At 44.0% G+C, this 20,586-nt stretch overlaps 1 protein-coding gene across 1 annotated transcript in view; it reads left to right on the forward strand.

The window, feature by feature from the left end:
• The window catches only part of LOC140190728 (2'-5'-oligoadenylate synthase 3-like), a 100,845-nt gene that overhangs the window by 62,365 nt on the left and 17,894 nt on the right, over window positions 1-20,586 (forward strand). Inside the window, exons 16-17 of the mRNA XM_072247544.1 lie at window positions 4,064-4,547; window positions 17,760-18,001. Of these exons, the coding sequence (XP_072103645.1) occupies window positions 4,064-4,547; window positions 17,760-18,001 (726 nt within the window). The remainder of the gene's footprint in view (window positions 1-4,063; window positions 4,548-17,759; window positions 18,002-20,586) is intronic.

The raw sequence follows: 20,586 nt of genomic DNA on the forward strand, positions 1-20,586 counted from the left end.
GGCTTTTTTCCCTGGGCTGGAATGGCTAACACGAGGGAGCATAGTTTTAAGGTGCTTGGAAGTAGGTACAAGGGTGATGTCAAAGGTAAGTTTTTCACACAGAGCGTGGTGGGAGCATGGAATGCACTGCCAGTGAAGGTGGTAGAGCAGGATACAACAGAGTCTTTTAAGAGACTCTTAGATAGGTACATGGAGCTTAGAGAAATAGAGGTCTATGCGGTAAGGAAATTCTTGGTAGTTTCTAGAGTAGGTTACATGGTTGGCATGACATTGTGGGCCAAAGGGCCTATAATGTGCTGTAGATTTCTATGTTCTATGTTCTAATTGAGCTAAACAAAAGCCTAGAGAAGAAGGCACATGAGTGATAAACAGTTTTGTATGCACTGCAACATGTTCTTTGACCTGAACAATTTTTTTAGTGTTTGGGAATACACATGATCAAGGACAATATCTGAGAGTGTGAGGAAAGGAGAATTGAGGCCAAGAGGTACAGTCTGCCACCAGGCCTCCTGGTTCTAGTGTTTGTTTGTGTTGTCTTCCCAAGGTCTTGTCCACTGAAATCTAACAGTATTTACCCAGTGTTGACTTGGTGATCCTTCTAACCAAGACAGAAGTGAGCTCCTTCCTTCTATTTAATGCATCTTCAACCGTGCAACATTAAGAGTGTGGAGAGCTGAATGCCAAATTGGCAGCATCTGTCGAGCAGTCTGGTGAATGGCGCCTTGACAGTCTGTCGTGCCTTGTTCCAGCCAATGCTTCCAGTGCATATGTCAACAGTCACCCCACTCACCATGACACTCTAAGAGCTCATGTGAATATCGGCACAGGGCCACTCATTCTCTTGTCGTGTCTCATCTCCAAAGTAGAAGATCAAAACTTATGATTTCTTGTCTTGTCTTGTGCATCTTAGCCAGTGAAGAAGTTTGGACCCACTGCAACTAAATCTTTTTTGTGGAACTCTAATATGACGTTTTTGAACTTAGCATGTTCCCTTATAATATCTGCTGAAAAATCTTCAACGATTCTAATCATTTTTCCATCAAAGTCAATCATACCTTTCCAACGAGATTCACGAATTATACGGTCCTTTGTTTGAAACTCATGAAAAGCGATTAGCACTGAATGAGGTTTGCTTGTAAATATTCTGTTCCCAGGTATTCTATGCGCTCAGTCGATCATTGGTGTCGAATTGAAAATATCAGGAAATATCTGAACCAGAAGGTTTGCAAAAAATTCCGTAGGACAATCGCCTTCAGTTAACTCTTCAAGACCAAGAATTCATATGTTATTCCTTCCACTTCTGTTTTCTAAATCAATAATCTTCTGTCTTAGTTCGTTGTTAACCTTGGATTGTTTTTCATAAAGCTTTTGCAGGTCGTCCATTTTCTCATCCAGAATCGACAGGGTTTCTTCATTCTCTTTTATTCGTTTATCGTGCTCAGTTAGGATTTCTTGCATAGAATCCAGTTTTGTGCTTAATTGCTTAATTTTAAAGCCAAGTTGTTGAAACTCTTGGAGGATTCTTTTCTGAATCACTGCAATTCCTCGGAGGTTTCCTTTCTGTGGTTTTGCATCAATTCAATAATAGAATGCAAAACTGTAGAAGAATCTTCTTCTTTTATTACTTTCAGCAGTTCTCGTAGTCATAGTGTCAGATCAGGTTGGAAAGTAGGAAAAGTAAAGTAAACTAGGAGCGGCTGTACAAAGCTGTTAATCCATCCACTGCCAACAGGAAGTCTCATAAAAACTTTTGAATTAGGTTTTCATTAAAGGTACAATTATTTGGGTTGAATCAGAATGAAATAAAGCTGGTGATCAATGGCCCACTCCGTCTCTAAATGTCTCCAAATAGTGGTTTCCACTGAGATGCTCAGATCTTTTCAACATTACTGAACATTTGTGGAGAATGAGATAACACATTGGGAATAAAATGATGCTTATGTCAATGAGATGGAGCAACATGAGACGCATATATCACGTATTTATTTATTTTCTTTACGGCATGATCCCACCTGTTCATCCAGGTCTGCTGGTGTGACCACCTACCAATATAAAGGGTGATTCACCAAACTGGATGACATTTTATGTCTCAATTTACAGAAGAAAGTCATAGAAAAGACCACATAATCAGGCCCTTTGACCCATCGAATCCAGGCTGAACAATTTAAACCACCTAGTCCCAATAACCTGCACTGGGAACATAGCGCCCCCCCCCCCCCTATACCCTTCCTTTCCATGTGCCTATCCAAACTTCTCTTGTATGTTGAAATTGACTGGATATCTCCTCACACTGCTCATGGTCTCAACAAGTTCATATATACTCACCCCTGCCACATGACATTTCAAACTCTGGACTGCTTTAGCCTTTTAAGCAATTGTTCTGACATACATACACACACACACACACACACACACACACGCACACACATAAACCATGCAAGGATCAATTCTATTATTTTTCAAACTATTTAATTATGTATGCAGACTTGTCCTAGTGGACTTCTCCATGAGGATACTAAATGGAATTGTTATGTCCTACAACTTCAAAACTTAAAACTAATTCAAAGGAAGACCCGGGTGTCTGGGAATGCGGGTCTAACTTTGTGTTTACCTTTAAACGAGGCAGGCACATACCACATGGTAGTGTTGTTGCCTGTTCGTCAATGGAACTAGGTTAAGAAATAAACTACGCAGCTCATAAATAATCTAATCTTGCACTTTATTGTCTCTGTACAAACAACAATGTAACTATGTTGATCCCAGACCAACAGCTTAGAACATAAAGTCTACTGCTTCCTTGGTACCAATACTCACTCAGGCCACTTTTCCAATTTGTAACACTGAAATGGGGGATCTCCATTGGCCCAGATGATCGATTCTTTCTTCGCCCAGCCTCTGGCAAGGGGGCTCTTCCTTGCAATGGTGGGTCTCTTGGGAGAGTTATTGCTGATAGAACGCTCGAAGTTTATTCACCCTTACCAATTTAAAGATTGTATTCCAGTATCATTGGCTGTAGGTCATCTGATTAATCTTTAACCCAGATCAAGCCAAAAAAGTTCAGTTTTGGTTGATTTCTTTTTCTCGTACTCTTTGTGTTCGATTCATTCAGCTGCTTGACCACGACTGGTAGAAACGACTACAGAATTCAACAGAAAAACTGAGTTACAGCAAGTGAAATTAACAAGTATCTAACCTGTAACTTGATGATCACACCAAAGTGGGTTCCTTTTTTGGTTGTATCTTCAGCTGTGTAACATTAATGAGAACTAGTTTTAATATCACAGGCACATGTCATGAAATTTGTTATCTTTGCGGCAATGCAGTACATAATAGTGAAAATATGAACTACATTATGTGTGTGCATATATTATATCTTAAATAGTTGAATTAAGTAAGTAGTGCAAAAAAGAAGTTGTGGTGTAGTGTTTGTGGTTTCAATGTCCATTCAGACAGGAAGAAGTTGTTGGGTGTGACCTTCAGGCTTCTGTACCTCCACTCTGATGGTAGCAATGACAAGAGGGCATGTCCTGGGGAGGGGGGGTCTTTAATGAAGGACGCCACCCTTTTGAGGCATCGTTCCTTGAAGATGTCCTGGATACTACGAAGGCTAGTGCGCACGATGGAGCGGACTAATTTTACAACTCTGTGCTGGTTACCTAATCCTGTGCAGTAGCTCCACTCCCCCACACCGCCCATACCAGACGGTGATGCAGTCAGGTAGAATGCTCTGTCGAAATTTGCAGGTGTTTTTGGTGACAGGCCAAATAGTGGAGTATGGAGCTCCAAATGAACAGCAAATCAGCGTTGTCTGCTGATTGAGACCATGACAGCCTATTCTACACTGTCCTAGCTCGCATTCCCATGGCACGCATCCACCCTCACTTCAGCCTCCACAATTTATTCCACAGAGTGCTCTTGGTGCAAGTGTAGTTTTGCACACTAACGACACCCATAACTACCTTTCAAGTTGTCGTTTCCCATCTCCCTCTTTTGTTTTCTGTTGCCTATGAAGTATAAAATGAACATATTTTACCTCTGCCCATTTTTGTTTTGTCTACCTCAGCCAGTGAAGACATTCCGAGTCACGGTGACGACCCTGAATTGTAACCCGTTACAGCAAAATGCCAGCATTTACAACAAGGTCTCTGAGATTAAACGCGGCATCCAGGAAAAGTGGAACATCCCAGCTCTTCAGCAATGCCTGCTATTCAAAGACACCATTCTGGAGGATAGGATCACCTTGCTGGATGCCAAGATCTTCTTTGATGCAGAAATCCAGCTGGTCACCCTGAGTGTAATTGTCCGAATAAACGGGCGTAACCTGACAATCCAGGTTTTGCCAAATGACAAGGTTTCAAGTTTAAAAGATAAAATTGAATCCCTGGAGCGAATCCGGCGAAGCCAGTACTACTTAACCTTTCAATCAATGCCGCTTGAAGATGAACGTACACTGCAATCTTATGGCATTAAGCAAAATTCTACCATCCTTGTCAACCTGAGATTGCGTGGTGGCAGTGAGATTCAACCTTCTAATGCAGAGGATCCTAACTAAACAGTTTGAAAATCAATGGCAGTGATAAAGACCTGAATTAGTTTTTTCATTTAAGGAACTATTGGTTAATTACCTTGGTCGAATCAACATTAACTGTAACTGATGTGAGGTAGGAACTCTTGAAACACATATTCCATATTGTGTTCTTTTTGATGGAACATAACCCAAGTTAGCTAACGTAACCAATATCTGCTGATGGAACTGGGGGTGATTTGGAAGCTTGGATGACTTATGCATCTTGGGTACCTTGTAAGGCACAATCCAACCCCCCTCGGACCTCACCAAACCCATGTGGACACTTCTCCCACGGTGGACTTTAAACTCTGGCAAGCCTTAAGCTTGTCCACAACTCTCATCTCTTACACCACACACGTACAAAGTGGATTGACGTGCCTATTGATTTTTGAATCTATTCAATTATTATGAATTTTTTTTCTCAAGGCACTTCTCTTAAGCATCATAAATATAATGACTTGAATCGAGTAAAAGATTTTTCTGCGAATCCACATCGGTACAACGTGAAAAATAGCAGCCATTGGCTGTACGGCAGGGAATAACCTTTGCTCAAATTATCTGAATAATATTAATTTAATATAATGTAAATTCTATTTTGTACCGTGCGAAATTCGGCAGTCAATAAATAAAGCTGTTTTAATGTTTGAAGGATTATCGGGCTAGTTTTGCTCAATCGGAGATCATATATTCATCTAAAATTATCTATTATGGGCTACTTAAACTGACTGACGAGAAAAGATAGGAACAGAATTTGGCCATTTGCACCATGGGGCCTGGTCCACCATTCCATCATGGCTGAATTATATGCCCTCTCAACCTCATTCTGTTGCCTTCTCCCTGTAACCTTTGATGCTTTTACTAATCGAGAACCTATCAAACTCTGCATTAAATAAACCCAATGACCTGGCCTCCACAGCCATCTGTAGCAATGAATTCCACAGATTTACCACCGTCTCGCTGAAGGAATACCTCCCCATCTTTGTTCTGAAGGTTGTGCGCCCTGGTCCTCGAATGCCCCATTATAGGAGACATCCTCTCCACATCCAGTCTATTAAGACCTTTCACTGTTCAATAAGTTTCAATGAGATTTTCCCCCTCATTCTTCTAAACTCCAGTGAGTACAAGCCCAGAGCCATCATATGCTCCGCATATGTTAACCCTTTCATTCCCAGACCATTCTTGTGATCCTCCTCTGGATGCTCTCAAATACCAGCACATCCTTTTCACTGATAATGAGCCCAAAACTGGTCACAGAATTCCAAGTGTAGTCTGATCGATGACCACTGAATTATTTTCCCATTTGTGTTCTAAATGTCCATTCTGTAAGGATCAGTGTGCTCCGCTTCTTTTTTATTCACACGATGTGTGTATCTCCAACAAGATCAGTATTCAAATGACTATCCATCACTACTCCTGAATGGCTTACTGGCCAATTCAGTGAACAGTTTAAAGTCAACACATTGCTGTGAATCTGGTGAGGCAGAATGGGTTAGAAGTCATCGAACTGGTTGGGGGGGTTAAACAAGCTTAAACTTCTTAACCACAGAGTCAACCTGCACATCTGCTTTGAGTGTCCAATGGATTCGGACTCCAAGATCCCGCTAATCCACACTGCCTAGAGTCTTACCATTAATACTATATTCTGCCATCATATTTGACCTACCAAACTGAACAACATCATACTTATCTGGGTTAAACTCCATTTGCCACTTCTCAGCCCAGTTTTGCATCCTATCAATGTCCCGCTGCAACCTCTGACAGCCCTCCACACTATCCACAACACCCCCAACCTTTGTGTCATCAGCAAACTTACTAACCCATCCCACTACTTTACCATCCAGGTCATTTATAAAAATCAAGAAGAGTAAGGGTCCCAGAACAGATCCCTGAGGCACACCACGGGTCACTGACCTCCATGCAGAATATGACCCGTCTACAACTACTCTTTGCCTTCCGTGGGCAAGCCAGTTCTGGATCCACAAAGCAATGTCCCCTTGGATCCCATGCCTCCTTATTTTCTCAATAAGCCTTGCATGGGGTACCTTATCAAATGCCTTGCTGAAATCCATATACACTACATCTACTGCTCTTCCTCCATCAATTTGTTTCGTCACATCTTCAAAATATTTAATCAGGCTTGTAAGGCACGACCTGCCCTTGACAAAGCCGTACTGACTATTCCTAATCATATTATACCTCTCCAAATGTTCATAAATCCTGCCTCTCAGGATCTTCTCCATCAACTTACCAACCACTGAAGTAAGACTCACTGGTCTATAATTTCCTGGGCTATCTCTACTCCCTTTCTTGAAAAAGGGAACAACATCCACAACCTCTGGAACCTCTCCCATCCCCATTGATGATGCAAAGATCATTGCCAGAGGCTCAGCAATCTCCTCCTTCGCCTCCCACAGTAGCCTTGGCTACACCTCATCCAGTCCCGGCAAATTATCCAACTTGATGCTTTTCAAAAGATCCAGCACATCCTCTTTCTTAATATCTACATGCTCAAGCTTTTCAGTCCACTGCAAGTCATCACTACGATCACCAAGATCCTTTTCCATAGTGAATACTGAAGTAAAGTATTCATTGAGAACGTCTGCTATTTCCTCCGGTTCCATACACACTTTCCCACTGTCACCCTTGATAGGTCCTATTCTGTCATGTCTTATCCTTTTGCTCTTCACATACTTGTAGAATGCCTTGGGGCTTTCTTTACTCCCGCCCGCCAGGCCTTCTCATGGCCCCTTCTGGCTCTCCTAATTTCCTTCTCAAGCTCCTTTTTGTTAGCCTTATAATCTTCTAGATCTCTACCATTACCTAGCTCTCTGAGACTTTTGTAAGCTTTTCTTCTTGACTAGATTTACTACAGCCTTTGCACACCATGGTTCCTGTACCCTACCATAACTTCCCTGTCACATTGGAATGTACTTATGCTGAACTCCACACAAATATCCCCTGAACATTTGCCACATTTCTTCCGTACCTTTCCCTGAGAACATCTGTTCCCAATTTAGGCTTCCAAGTTCCTCAAGTTCCTGCCTGATAGTCTCATAATATCCCTTACTTCAAATAAACATTTTTCTAACTTGTCTGTTCCTATCTCTCTCCAATGCTATTGTGAAGGAGGTAGAATTATGATCACTATCTCCAAAATGCTCTCCCACTGAGAGATCTGACACCTGACCAGGTTCATTCCCCAATAACAAATCAAGTACAGTCTCTCCTCTGTAGGGTTATCTACATATTGTGTCAAGAAATCTTCCTGAACACACCTATAAAACTCCACCCCATCTAAACCCCTTGCTCTAGGGAGATGCCAACTGACATTTGGGAGATTAAAATCTCCCACCATGACAACACTGTTATTATTACACCTGTCCAGGATCTGTTTCACTATCTGCTCCTCAATATCCTCTTTACTATTGGCGGCCTATAAAAAACACCCAGTATAGTTACTGACCCCTTCCTGTTCCTAACCTCCACCCACAGAGACTCCATAGACAATCCTTCCATGACGTCCACCTTTTCTGCTGCCGTGACACTATCTCTGATCAACAGTGCCACGCCCCCACCTCTTTTACCTCCCTCCCTGTCCTTTCTGAAACATCTAAAACCTGGCACTTGAAGTAACCATTCCTGTGCCTGAGCCATCCAAGTCTCTGCAATGGCTACCACATCATAGCTCCAAGTACTGATCCATGCTCTAAGCTCATCCGCTTTGTTCACAATACTCCTTGCATTAAAATAGACACCATCGGTTTGAATGCTTCCCTTCTTTATCACCTGCCTATCCTCCCTCACACACTGTCTCCAAGCTTTCTTTATTTGTGAGCCAACCGCCTCTTCCCCAGTCTCTTCAGTTCAGTTCCCTGACCAGACGAAGGTCATCGAGCTACACCTCCAGTTCCCTAACATGGTCCCTTAGGAGCTGCAGCTCGACACACCGGCTGCAGATATGGACGTCTAGGAGGCTGGGAGACTCCAGGACCTCCCACAACAGACACCGAGCACAGAAAATCGGCCTCACACACATTCTTCCTTTCCACAATTAACACGGGTAAACCTGCTTCGCTCATCCCGTTACTGCCAAAGCCCTCTCACTTTGCTGCCTGCTCCGAACCGAAAGTGACAGTTTTGTGTGGTTCAAAGAAAGCATTGCAGATACATTGTAAATATAGAATTGTCCTTTTATCTTTAGCATATAAAATGTCATGTAGTCTTACGTTGAGCAGACCTCTTCCTCTGAAAAGGTCTCAATATGATGCCTGCCATGTCTCATTTTGTCGAATCAAGAGGCTGCTTCATATCTACCAGCTACTTCTCTCTGGTGACTTTGTTCATGTGACAACAGGTGCAAGATTTACACTGGCAGGTCATATTAATTCTTCGAGTGAACAAGAGATACTTTGGGAAAAAGATATCCATGCTGGAGAATTTAAGTTTATCTACGTTGGCCTAAATATTGGAAGTGCAGCATGAGTATTTAAAAGATGGAATCATTAAAGTGATCTTTACAGGTTCAGGGTACAGTCAAAGGGCCAGTAGATGGTTGTCCTTTATACTGAGGTATTGAACAGTGGAGGACATAGGATTCATTACGGCTGCACGAACTTTGGTTCAATCACCACATGAGTACTTCTGAACAGCACCAGCATAGATGGGATATAATAGCCCAGACAGAGAGAGCGACAAAGACTTAAGTTCAACTTCAACTTCAGGTCTATTGTCATTCAACTATACATACGTATACAACCTCTGGGACAAGGTGCAAAACACATACAGCACATATAGTGATGACCAAGCACATACAGTCACAAAATAACATGAGCACAATGCAGAATGATTGCAGGACTCCAGGGTCAAATTATCCGGTGAAATAACAGTCTCATTTGAAATCCTTGGAATTTAACCGGGTAAGGGTGACTTGGTTTACGTTTCCAAGGTAAAGGTGTATAATTGACAGAGCTATATACGATAATAAGAAGCAGTGATAGAGTAGACAGCCAGAGCCTTTTTTTTCCAGAGTGGAAATGATTGGATGAATGTGTAAGAGAGTGGTAAGTGTGTGCAATGCATTGTCAGAAGTGAGGGTAAAGGCAATACATTATAGAGATTTAACAGTCTTTGAGTTAGGCACATGGATGAAAGAGAAACAGAGGGCCCTGTGTGAGGTATGCATCCGAGTGATCTTGGCCTAGGTTAAAAGGTTGACATACATCTTGGGCCAAAAGGTCTGGACTGTGCTATATTATTCTGCGTTAAGTAGAAGTGAATGGTTGGATAGAAATAAACCCATCTCTCTTTGAGAGTCCAACCCTTTGTAAATGATCTGAAAGTTCTAGATTCTCATTTCAGGAGTGACTTTAGGAAACATTTCAAAACAGACAATGGTATAAACTTGGATAAATTTATTCTCATTTGCATATCGTAATTGATGCCAGGTTCATTGTTAATTTGAATTCTGAGATTGATTGTTGAAAGCCAGTGGTATTGCGGGATAAGGGGAAAGAGCTCTGTGGCTGTCGCAGTTTAGCCAGACGAGGAAAAATTGAGACTGTGGGAGTCTGGCAGAGATTTTGTGAAGAGTTGTGTGGGAATGTAGGAGAGGGTGGACTCAGAGAGTTCCATCGGGGGTACGACTCTCCCACCATGGAGGATATCTACAAGAGGCAATGTTCCTGTCATACAGGGGGTGGTGATGGTGGACCCAAATATATAGAACATTACAGCACAGTACAGGCCCTTCAGCCGACAATGTTGTGCCAACCTTTTAAACTACATCCAGGACCAATCCAACCCTTCCCTCCGACATAACCCTTCATTTTTCTATCATCCATGTGTCTATCTAAGTGTCTCTTAAATGTCCCCAATGTATCTGCCTCTCCCTCCACCTCTGGCAGCACGTTCCACATACCCACTCTCTCTCTCTCTCTCTCTCTCTCTGTGAAATCCTACCTCTGTTATCCCCCCAAACTTTCCTCCAATTACCTTAAAATTATGCCCCCTTGTATTGGCCATTTCCGCCTGGGGAGAGGTCTCTGGCTGTCCACTCTATCTGTGCCTTTTATCATCTTGTACTCCTCTATCAAGTCACCTCTCATCCTTCTTCAGTCCAAACAGAAAAGCCCCAGCTTACTCAACCTTTCCTCAGAAGACATGTTCTCTATATTAGGAGTTTGAAGAGATTTCGTTTATCAACTAAAACACTCGAAAACCTCACCGTGGAGAGCATTCTGACAGGCTGCATCGCCGTCTGTTTGGGTGGGGGTGGGGAAGGCGGCTACTGCACAGGACCGAAAGAAGCGACAGAAAGTTGTAAAATTATTCAGCTCCATCTTGGGTACTCGTGTCCATGGCATCCACAACATCTTCAAGGAGCGGTGCTTCAGAAAGACAGTGTCCTTTATTATTGCTGGGTCCATGTATGGCTGGACTGTTCAGTTGATGGTGGATCCAAATGCCAGACACAGAGACTGCAGTTCCAGGAACAGGACAAGATTTATCAGGAAAGCAAGGGGAGTCAGGAAGAAACGACGCTGGACATTAACACAGGCCCTGGACGAGACTAGGATTCAGGGCCTGGGCTTGGACTTGTCCAGAAACACGGGACCTGGACAAGGAACTAGGAAGAAGGAGCCTGGACTAGTGACACGGATCTCCGGAACCAGAGCCTGGACAAGGACTGGGAACCTGGGTCTTGGTTGGGACTCGGAACCTGGGTCTTGACTCGGAACTGGAACCCGGGTCTAGGCTAGGACTCGGGACTAAGACCTTGGCAAGGACAGGACGTGGCTACAGGACAGGACGTAGAAACCCTGCACAGAACAAGAACCACAAAGCCTTGACCTGGACAGGACGAGGTTCTGGAAAGTGGCTTGGACAGGATGAGGTTCTTGGACATGGCTACAGGACAGGACGGGGAATCTCCAGCACAGGAGGAGGAATCCCCAGCACCGGGCTGGGTGAGACACTCCTGCGCTGGGAGAGGACGTGGTTCTTGGACTAGGTTTAGCTCGGATCTTGGACTCAGCTTAGTGAGGCTCTTGGTACGGAACCGGGACTCCCCCTTGGAGCACAGGGATGGGACCCTTTCTAGGCCGCAGGAGGGGGAGGGGGCGTGAGAGGGAGAGGAGGTGAAAGGGGGAGAGAGAGAGGGGGGGAGGGAGGGAGGGAGAAAGAGAGACGGAGGGAGAGAGGGAGGGGGGAGAGAATGAGGGAAAGGGAGGAAGAGGGAGAGAGCGAGAGGGAGAAAATGGAGGGAGGGAGAGAGAGAGAGAGAGAGAAGGAGGGGTGAGTGGGAGGGAGGGAGAGTGAGAGAGCGGGAGAGGGAGGGGAAGTGAGAGAGCGAGAGAGTGAGAGAGGGAGGGAGAGGGAGTGAGAGACAGGGAGAGAGGGGAGAGGGAGGGAGGGAGGGAGAGAGAGAGAGAGAGAGAGGGAGGGAGAGAGAAGGAGGGAGAGGGAGGGAGAGAGAGAGAGGGAGAGGAAGGGGGACTGAGAGAGAGGGAGGGAGATTGAGAGATAGGGAGAGGGAGAGAGAGATTGAGGGGAGAGAGAGATGGAGATGGAGGGGGAGAGGGAGAGAAGGGGACGGAGAGTGAAGGAGGGAGGGAGGGAGAGAGAGAGGGAGGGAGGGAGGGGGAGAGGGGGAGAGGGTCAGAGAGGGAGAGAAAACGAACAGTCTAGCGCCCAAAGCTGAATCGAGGAGCTATTTATGTAGCCAGTCCAAAACTAGAATCAAAGGAAAACAGGAACACCCGGAATAAGGATCGATGAACCGGAATGTAGATTTCATGGACCGGACCATGACAGTTCCAGGAAAGGAGCATCCCTCATCAGGGATCCCCGCTAACTGGATGCTGGCATCAGGCAGGAGAAACAGGAGCCTGAAGACCCAAGTCTCAAAGCTTCATTCCCACTGCTATTAAGTACATGAGCCAATCTGAAAAACCTCAGAGTATTTTTTTCACTGTCAATCACACTGGTGTCACTGTTTAATTTGCACATGTGCAAGTTATTGATAATTTATGTAAGTTAAGTTTATTTTTACTTATGCTTCTCCTCATCTTGTAATTATCTGCAAAAAGAATATTGTTATGGCAATTAAAGCACGCCAATGTATGCTGACAGCAATAGAAGATGTGAACCTCTAAATTCAAAGTACATTTATTATCAGTGTGTATCTGTCAGCATACACCACCCTGAGATACATTTTCTTGCAGGCATTTAAAACACAGAAATGCATAGAATTAATGAAAAACTACATACTGCCAACCAATTTGCAAATAAAAAGAAACTGTTCAAATATAAAATAATGCTATAAAAATAGTTAAATAACGAATACTGAGAACATCAGTTGTAGAGTTATTGAAAGTGAGTCCATAGTCTGTGAAATCAGTTCAGTGTTGAGGTGAGTGAAGTGTGGGTGTTAATACTGTCCTTGAACCTGGTGGTGTCGGACCGAAAATGGATGAAATTTACTGGGTTTCCACATCCCTCCGGGGTAGAGAGTTATCCATTCTCCATCTCAGAGTTCAATTCTTCCTGTCAACGATGTCTCTTGGTCCCAGGCTACCCAGTAAGAGGAAACATTATCACTGCATCTCACCTGTCAGTCACTTTAACCGTGGCCTCACTCTACCAGAGATACAGAATTCCCTTTGTCTGCTCTCTGCACTTAACGATAACTTGTTCTCTCCGATCTCTAATACTTGCTGCCTGCTGATAATTTTTTCCACAGTTTCCTGCTTCTGACTTTGAACGTTTCCTCTGTTAACAGCAACGTCAGATCTCGAAATCGAAACTTAGCCCGAGAACGGGGAAATCAAAACAGTTTGCTGAACTTCAGCCTGTGAATCGACACGAATATTGTTTACTTGTGTCGAAACAGCACCTTTCATCTCCACTCGTTCGATTAACCCTAGGCTGTACTCTTCCCAGTGAAACTTAGCAGGATTGCTTCCATTTATTGCTGAGGTCCGAATTTACACAAAGGGGCCACTGCACTCCTAAGGTAATTACGACGCAGAACGCGTCACCATTGTTTCCTGGGCTTTCGGAGCTTTGCAATAAGTGATTTTAATTCTTTTTTCACAGTTAGTATCAAACATCCTACCGAGGGTTTAGTTTCACGGCGCATCGAGCATCACTCACTCGGACACAGCTGATCTGTTCCCTTTCTGATTGGATGAGCTGCAAAGATAGGCATGCAAGCTCTCCAATAGAAAACTCTATTCTATTTTATTCTATTTTCCAATAGAAGAGAGAGTGGGTTGGAAAATTCTATTTTCCAGTAGAAGAGGGAGTGGGCTGAATGTTTGGGACAACGTAACGTATGAGGAATGAGCCAAAGTGCAGGTGCAGACCAACTTCTCAGAATGATAAAGCGGACAGATGTCTGTTATATAAAAAAAGGGATGTGAGCAGTTTTATAATGGATTTGTTTTATTCCACTCCATTTGGACACCTGCTGCCTTTTCCAGCCCAATTCCACAGAATTGTCTATATAATGGTAACTATAACAGGATTAATGAAAGACCAACCAGAGTGCAGAAGACAACAAACTGTGCAAATGCAAATACAGTATAAATAAATGGTAATAAATAACAAGAACATGAGATAAGATAAAGATTCCCTAAAAGTGAGATCAGTGGTTGTGGGAAGGTTTCAATGATGGGGCAAGCACGAGGCCCTTCATTTTATTCACGAGACTAATGGTTAGGGGGTAGTAACTGTTCCTGAACCTGGTGGTGGGAGCCCAGAGGCTCTTGTGCCTTCTACCTGATGGCAGAAGCGAAAAGAATGCATGTCCTGGGAGATGGGGATCTCTGATGAGGGATGCTGCTTTCCTATGACAGCATTTCATGTAAACGTGCTCAGTGGTCAGCACGGTTTTACCTGTGATGAACTTCCCCATAGAACAACCATGTGTCCATCTCGGTCTGAGATATATAATCATTCATTCTTCATCTCTCTCCTCATTTTTGAAAATATGCCCTCTCTCACAAGGCATGTATTTGTTGACTATCTGTCCTGTCGATTCCTCTCAGACTGTCAGTGAGAAAACCTCTCATCTTTCTGTAACTCCAGTGGGTATAATTTCCAAAGAGGAAATGACCAACCCCCTCAGCCTTTTCTCATAAAACAGCTTTTAATCCCAGGAATCAAGCTTACAAACTGTTTCCTCTCTTCCCATGAATAAGAAGACCAAAGAAATATTTAGATAGCACTCCACACATTGCCTCAGTAATGCCCCGTTGAGTTGTATGGAGACATTTCCTTCTTTCATACTCCACCGCATTGGCAACAAAGAGCAACGTTCCATTTGTGTTCCCAATTACTTGTCCCTGCGGAAAGCAGAAAGTAGGGGTGAGGAAAAGATGTGCTTGGGATCCTGTTGGTGATGACGAAAAGACGGAGGATTATGTGCTGGATGTGGAGGCTGGTGGGGTGGTAGATGAGGACTAGTAGGGGTGTGGGAGGATGTGGAGATGGCAGACTTGTGCGAAATAGAAGAGGTGCTGTTCAGGGCAGCGATGATGAAGATGGAGGAAGGGAAGCCCCTTTCTTTGAAGGAGGACAAGATCTCCGTTGCTCTGCAGTGAAAAGCCTCATCCTGAGAGCAGATGCAGCGGAGATGGAGGAATTGAGAGACTGTGATGGCATTTTCACAAGTGATAGGGTGGGAGGAGGTATAGTCCAGGTAGCTGTGAGAGTCACGGGTTTTATAATAGACATCAGTTGATAAGCTGTCTCCAGAGACAGAGATAGAGCGATCTAGAGAGGGGAGGGAGGTGTCGGAAAAGGACCAGTTAAATTTGAGGTCAGGGTGGAAGTTTCAGACAAAGTTGATGATGTCAATAAGCTGGGCATGGGTGCAGGCAGCAGATCCCATGCAGTTGTCGATGTAGCATAGGAAAAGTTGGGGAATAGACGTCAGAGTAGTAAGATAGACTGTTCCATGTAGTTGACAAAAAGGCAGGCATAGCTGGGATCCATGCGAGTACCATTTGCTAAACCTATTGTTTGAAGGAAGTGGGAGGAGCCAAAGAAGAACTTATTGAGAGTGAGGATGTTCCGCCAGATGGAGGAAAGTGGTGGTGGAAGGAAACTGGCTGGGTCTGGTGTCCAGAAAGAAATGGAGTGCTTTGAGGCCTGGTGCTTAGTGGGGTCCTGTCCATGGGGTAAGTAAGAGGAGGTGCTTGACAGTTGTCGCTGGGCCTCAGCAAGGTAAGGGTCAATGCCAAACTACTATAGCACCCCTCTTATCTGTGAGTTTGATGTTGATGGTGAGGTTAGGATTAGCCCGGGGGTGCGTGGAGAGCAGTACATTCGGAAGGAGTGAGTTTGGAATTGGAGAGAGGAGTGGTGAGACCCTTACTGAGGACAGAACGTTCTGCCTCAGAGGGGGGAAGGTCGGAGGGGACGGTGAAGGCCTGGTATGGATGAGAGCTTGGATCAGAGGGGGGAAGGGGGTTGGTCGTGTCAGAGAGCAGTGGGTTGGGGTGTTCAGGGAAAGTGGGGTAAGAAGGAGAGAGCATCTCCAAGGACCCAAGTGCTGGGAGAGAGACAGGGGATTGCAGAGTGGTGGTGGGGGAATGGGAGACGGGGGTTCCAGTGGAGTTCATAAAAGTCCTGGCCTGAAGGTGCTGTTGGTCAAGGATAAAGTCGGAGTTGGAGAATGTACAATTGGTACCTTGAAGGTGTCTGAGATTGTTGGAACACGCTTTGATGGCGATGGATTCTGGGTTTTGAATCTGCTCAGGACCGTTAGAGCCATTGAGGCCTGCAACAGGGGTCACGGTCTGGAGACGTCCATGCCTGCCGGTGTTGTAGACGGCAGGTTCTGTAGTCAGTAGACAGGCAATGCTCTGCTCCTTGCAGGACGTGAGAAAGTTTAAGGACCAGCAATTGAAAGTGTCGACTATACTCGTTTGCCTAGATGCTGCCTGGCCGGCTGAGTTCCAGCAGTGTTTTGAGTGTGTTGCTATAATTACCTTTCATCTGCCTCCCACCCTTCTTAAAGAACGGAATGAATTTGGAATTTACCAGTCCTCCGGAACCATTCCAAATTCTAGAGATTCTCAAAAGATCATTACCAATGCCTCTACAATCTCTTCAGCTTCTTCTTTCAGAACCCCGAGGTGACATGTGGTCCAGCTGATTGCAGAGGTCTGGCCTCCTGTATATCGGTGAGACCTGACGTAGACTGGGAGACTGTTTCGTCTGCCAGTGGAAGTGGGATCTCCCATTTTAATTGCACTTCTCATTCCCATTCCAATATGTCAATCCATGGCCACCTATACTGTCGCGATGAGGCCACACTCAGGTTGGAGGAACAGCACCTTATATTCTGTCTAGGTAGCCTCCAACCAGATGGCATGAACGTCCATTTCTAAAAATTCTGGGAATGTGCCCCACGATTCACCATTCCCCATTCCCTTTTCTCTCTCACCTTATCTCCTTGCCTGCCCGTCGCCTCCCTCTGGTGCTCCTACCCCCTTGTCTTTCTTCCATGGCCTTCTGTTCCCTACTATCAGACTCCCCCTTCTCCAGCACTGTATCTCTTTCACTAATCGACTTCCCAGCTCTTTACTTCACCCCTCCCCCTCCCAGTTTCACCTTCTGCTTCTCTCTCCTCCCCCACCTTTTAAGTCTACTTCTGATCTATTTTTCTCCATCCTGCTGAAGAGTCTCAGCCCGAAACATTGACTGCACTTTTTTCCATTGATGCTGCTTGGCCTGCTGAGTTCCTCCAGCATTTTGTGTGTGTTGCTTTGGATTTTCAGCATCTGCAGGTTTACTCTTGTTTGTGATTTGATTCCTTTTTGGGTTGCAATATGGGTCTCAGGGATAGGACTTCTTAGCATTTGCCCTGTGTTACTCCAGTTACCAAAATTACCCTTGAAATGTGGATCAATGAAGGAAAAATGCCACTGACCAGAGTGCAGTGAGGAAAATCTTAATGGAACCAGGAATAGAAAGTCACAGGAACAGCACAGTAAGGAAATGAAACTTAGGAGAGCTAATTTCCATTGTGTTCCAAAACATCCCGAGGCAGTGCAGGGGTGGATCAGTCACTGAACTGTGATGTGTACAAATCTTATTGCACTGGGAAAAGCTTATCTCCACGTTACACGGAATTTTTATTATTTGAAGGTGGAGCTAACAACCAGTTTATAAAGAAGTTCAGCTCCTCATCCACTGCATCTGTGGGGCAGAGATAAGACCGCAGTCCTGAGGAAGAACATACGCTCAGCGACAATGGAGCTGTACTACACAGAGCCCAGGAGACTGGATGACTTCATCAAAAGAAACTTGGAGCCAGTCGGATTTAATGCTGAGGTGAAGCAGGCTGTGCAGAGAATCTGTGTATTTTTAAAGAATCGATGTTTTATGTCTCAACCCAACATTAAAGTGGTCAGAGCTGTTAAGGTGAGTTGCTTGGCTTTTAATGTAAACGTTTACTGTGCCTCCAAGTGATTTGAATAATTTCTTATTTTAATTTATCTTTTAATTCATTTCCTTGTGAATGGAGTTGTTTTCAGATGAATTTGATGATATTAGAATCAGGTTTATATCACTGACATACATTGTGAAATCTGTTATTTTGCGGTAACAGTGCAGTTCAAGCTTGAGAAAATTACGATAAGTTATAACTAGTAAAGAAATAAATAAATAGTGCTGAAGAGAAACAGTGAGACAGTGTTCTTGGGTTCATCAACAATCCAGAAATTTGATGGCAGAGGGAGAAAACCTGTTGGCAAAACGTTGAATGTGTACCACCTCCCTGATGGTAGTAACAAGAAGAGGCCACGTCCCTGATGGTGAGGGACCTTAATGGTAGACGCCACCTTCTTGAGGAACTGCCTCTTGAAGATGTTCTCATTGGTAGGGATGTTTGTGCCTGTAATGGTGTTGGCTGAATCTCCAACTTTACAGCCCTTTTCGCTCCTGATTTGAAGATAAATTGTTGAAAATGGGTTTTCTTCTAGGACACCAGAATGTCAAAGAAGTTTCCCAAAATGTTAACAAGTTTGGCAGCAAACAGTTGTACAGCAGTATTATAGAGTTTCTGCCAAAGAACTACATTAAATTATAATCTGTTTTGGCTCATTGGGAAATCTCCCAAGGTATCCTAGCTATCATCGTCTTCCTGGACAGCTGATAGAGCTCAGGAATGGCTTGCCTCTACTTCAGCTTTCTGGATAATGAGGTGGCCAATGGTGACAATTTGAAATTTGGTTTCATCTTTCTAGTCCCATCCAAAAAAAAATTACGGTTTGGGATTGGTTGAGATGTTAAAACTTTGAAAATCGGATAGCTAAACAATTTTGGTATAAATTGAGGCAGGGAAAAGCGTGAGGATGCAATTCAGCACTGTGATATGATTGATCAGTTGAATTATTATTTAGAATTGGAAATTGTATTTTATCTGCTTTGCCCCTCCTTTGTCCTCCTACCAGTTCCCCAAGGACAGAGATCAGATTTGCCCTCCTCCTCTCTTGACTAAGACACCCATCATGGGCAGCACTGTATTAGCAGCAGAATCACATGGTGCTGGCTGCAGGGGCCAGGTGAATGGGCTCTCACCAGTCAATCAGGTTGTCTTGCCAATGGAATCTGTTTCAGGTCTGCAGTAGATAAGCATCCAGAACTTCCACATTTCCCAAAAGAACTACTTCTCCCTTATAACACAGTTCACCTCACTTGCAGCAACCACCGTCAGGTTTCAAGCCATTAATACCCTTGCACAAAGGGAAGGGAACAGACCAAATCCTGGCAACACTGCCTTTTAACTGACCAGTAACCAGTTTATCCCCTGCCATCAAACCCACTGGGTCCGAATTTCCCACATTATCTTCTAGCTCACTGGAGCCCCAGTTCAAACTCTGCCTTATAAATCACGAGGTCCTAGTCCCCTTACTTCCTTGTATAGCAGCCATGCCTGTAATGTAGAATCAGGTTTGTGGGTCTGGCAAGTGATACAGACAGCACTCTCTGTGAATAGGTATATTTATCCTGATTGTCACTGGACATTTAGAAAACACAAAAACAGTAGAACTATAAGAATTGCTCTCCAGATGCTCAATTCCCTCTGAAATGTGGGCAGCTCATATCAGGAATTAAGTTGCCCAAATTTCAACTCAAATTTCATACGGCCAGTATGAAATGAGTCATCCATAAACCAATGATGTGGAGAGACAAATAACAAAGTAACATATTAAGACACAATAAACATGTAACAGATTTAGAAAACAAGAAACAAAGTAACAGATTAAAAACAAAACAAAAATCACAAAGCCTGGCTGTAGTACTCCTCTTTAAAACTTCCTATGAAACTGCAAAAACTTAAAAAAGACAGTTCATTTCTCAAAGAGAAACAACACTTATCAGAGAACAACTAATAGGGAAAAAGCAAATGGCTGGGACTCAAGGCATTCACAGAATCTCTTCAAGGCTTTAAACGCACAAAAATAACTGGCGCACGTGGCCACACCTTGCATTTCTCCACCTTTAGATCAATCACACTATTTACAGGGAAGAGGGATGCAGGTCAAATGAACCCCTCCCTACAACGATGAGGCGCGAATGTACTAACCACACCTCAATTCCCACTGCTGGCGAACTAATATCCTTCGCAGGGAACCATGAATGGAATGTGAGGAATCTGGCAGAGGACAAAAGGACCTCTGTCTGCATAGGACTTGAATAATGACCCTTCCCCCTCAACAGTTTCGCCTTCTTGCTCTTCCTGATAGTACTTCCACATTGCGTAGCGGCTAGGGGTAGGAAACCCATTTACTTACTCCTTCCGAATACCAGCTTTAAACTACGCTAAAAATATTTCTTTATGGGATGTGCAGGATCACCCAATCTCCATCTGTTTAATTAGTCAGAGTCATACTTTATTGATCCCGGGGGAAATTGGTTTTCATTACGGTTGCACCATAAATAATAAATAGTAATAAAAACCATAAATAGTTAAATAGTAATATGTAAATTATGCCACTAAGTTA

Source organism: Mobula birostris, chromosome 31 (genome assembly GCF_030028105.1).
Source record: "Mobula birostris isolate sMobBir1 chromosome 31, sMobBir1.hap1, whole genome shotgun sequence".
In the NCBI taxonomy this organism is placed as follows: Eukaryota; Metazoa; Chordata; class Chondrichthyes; order Myliobatiformes; family Myliobatidae; genus Mobula; species Mobula birostris.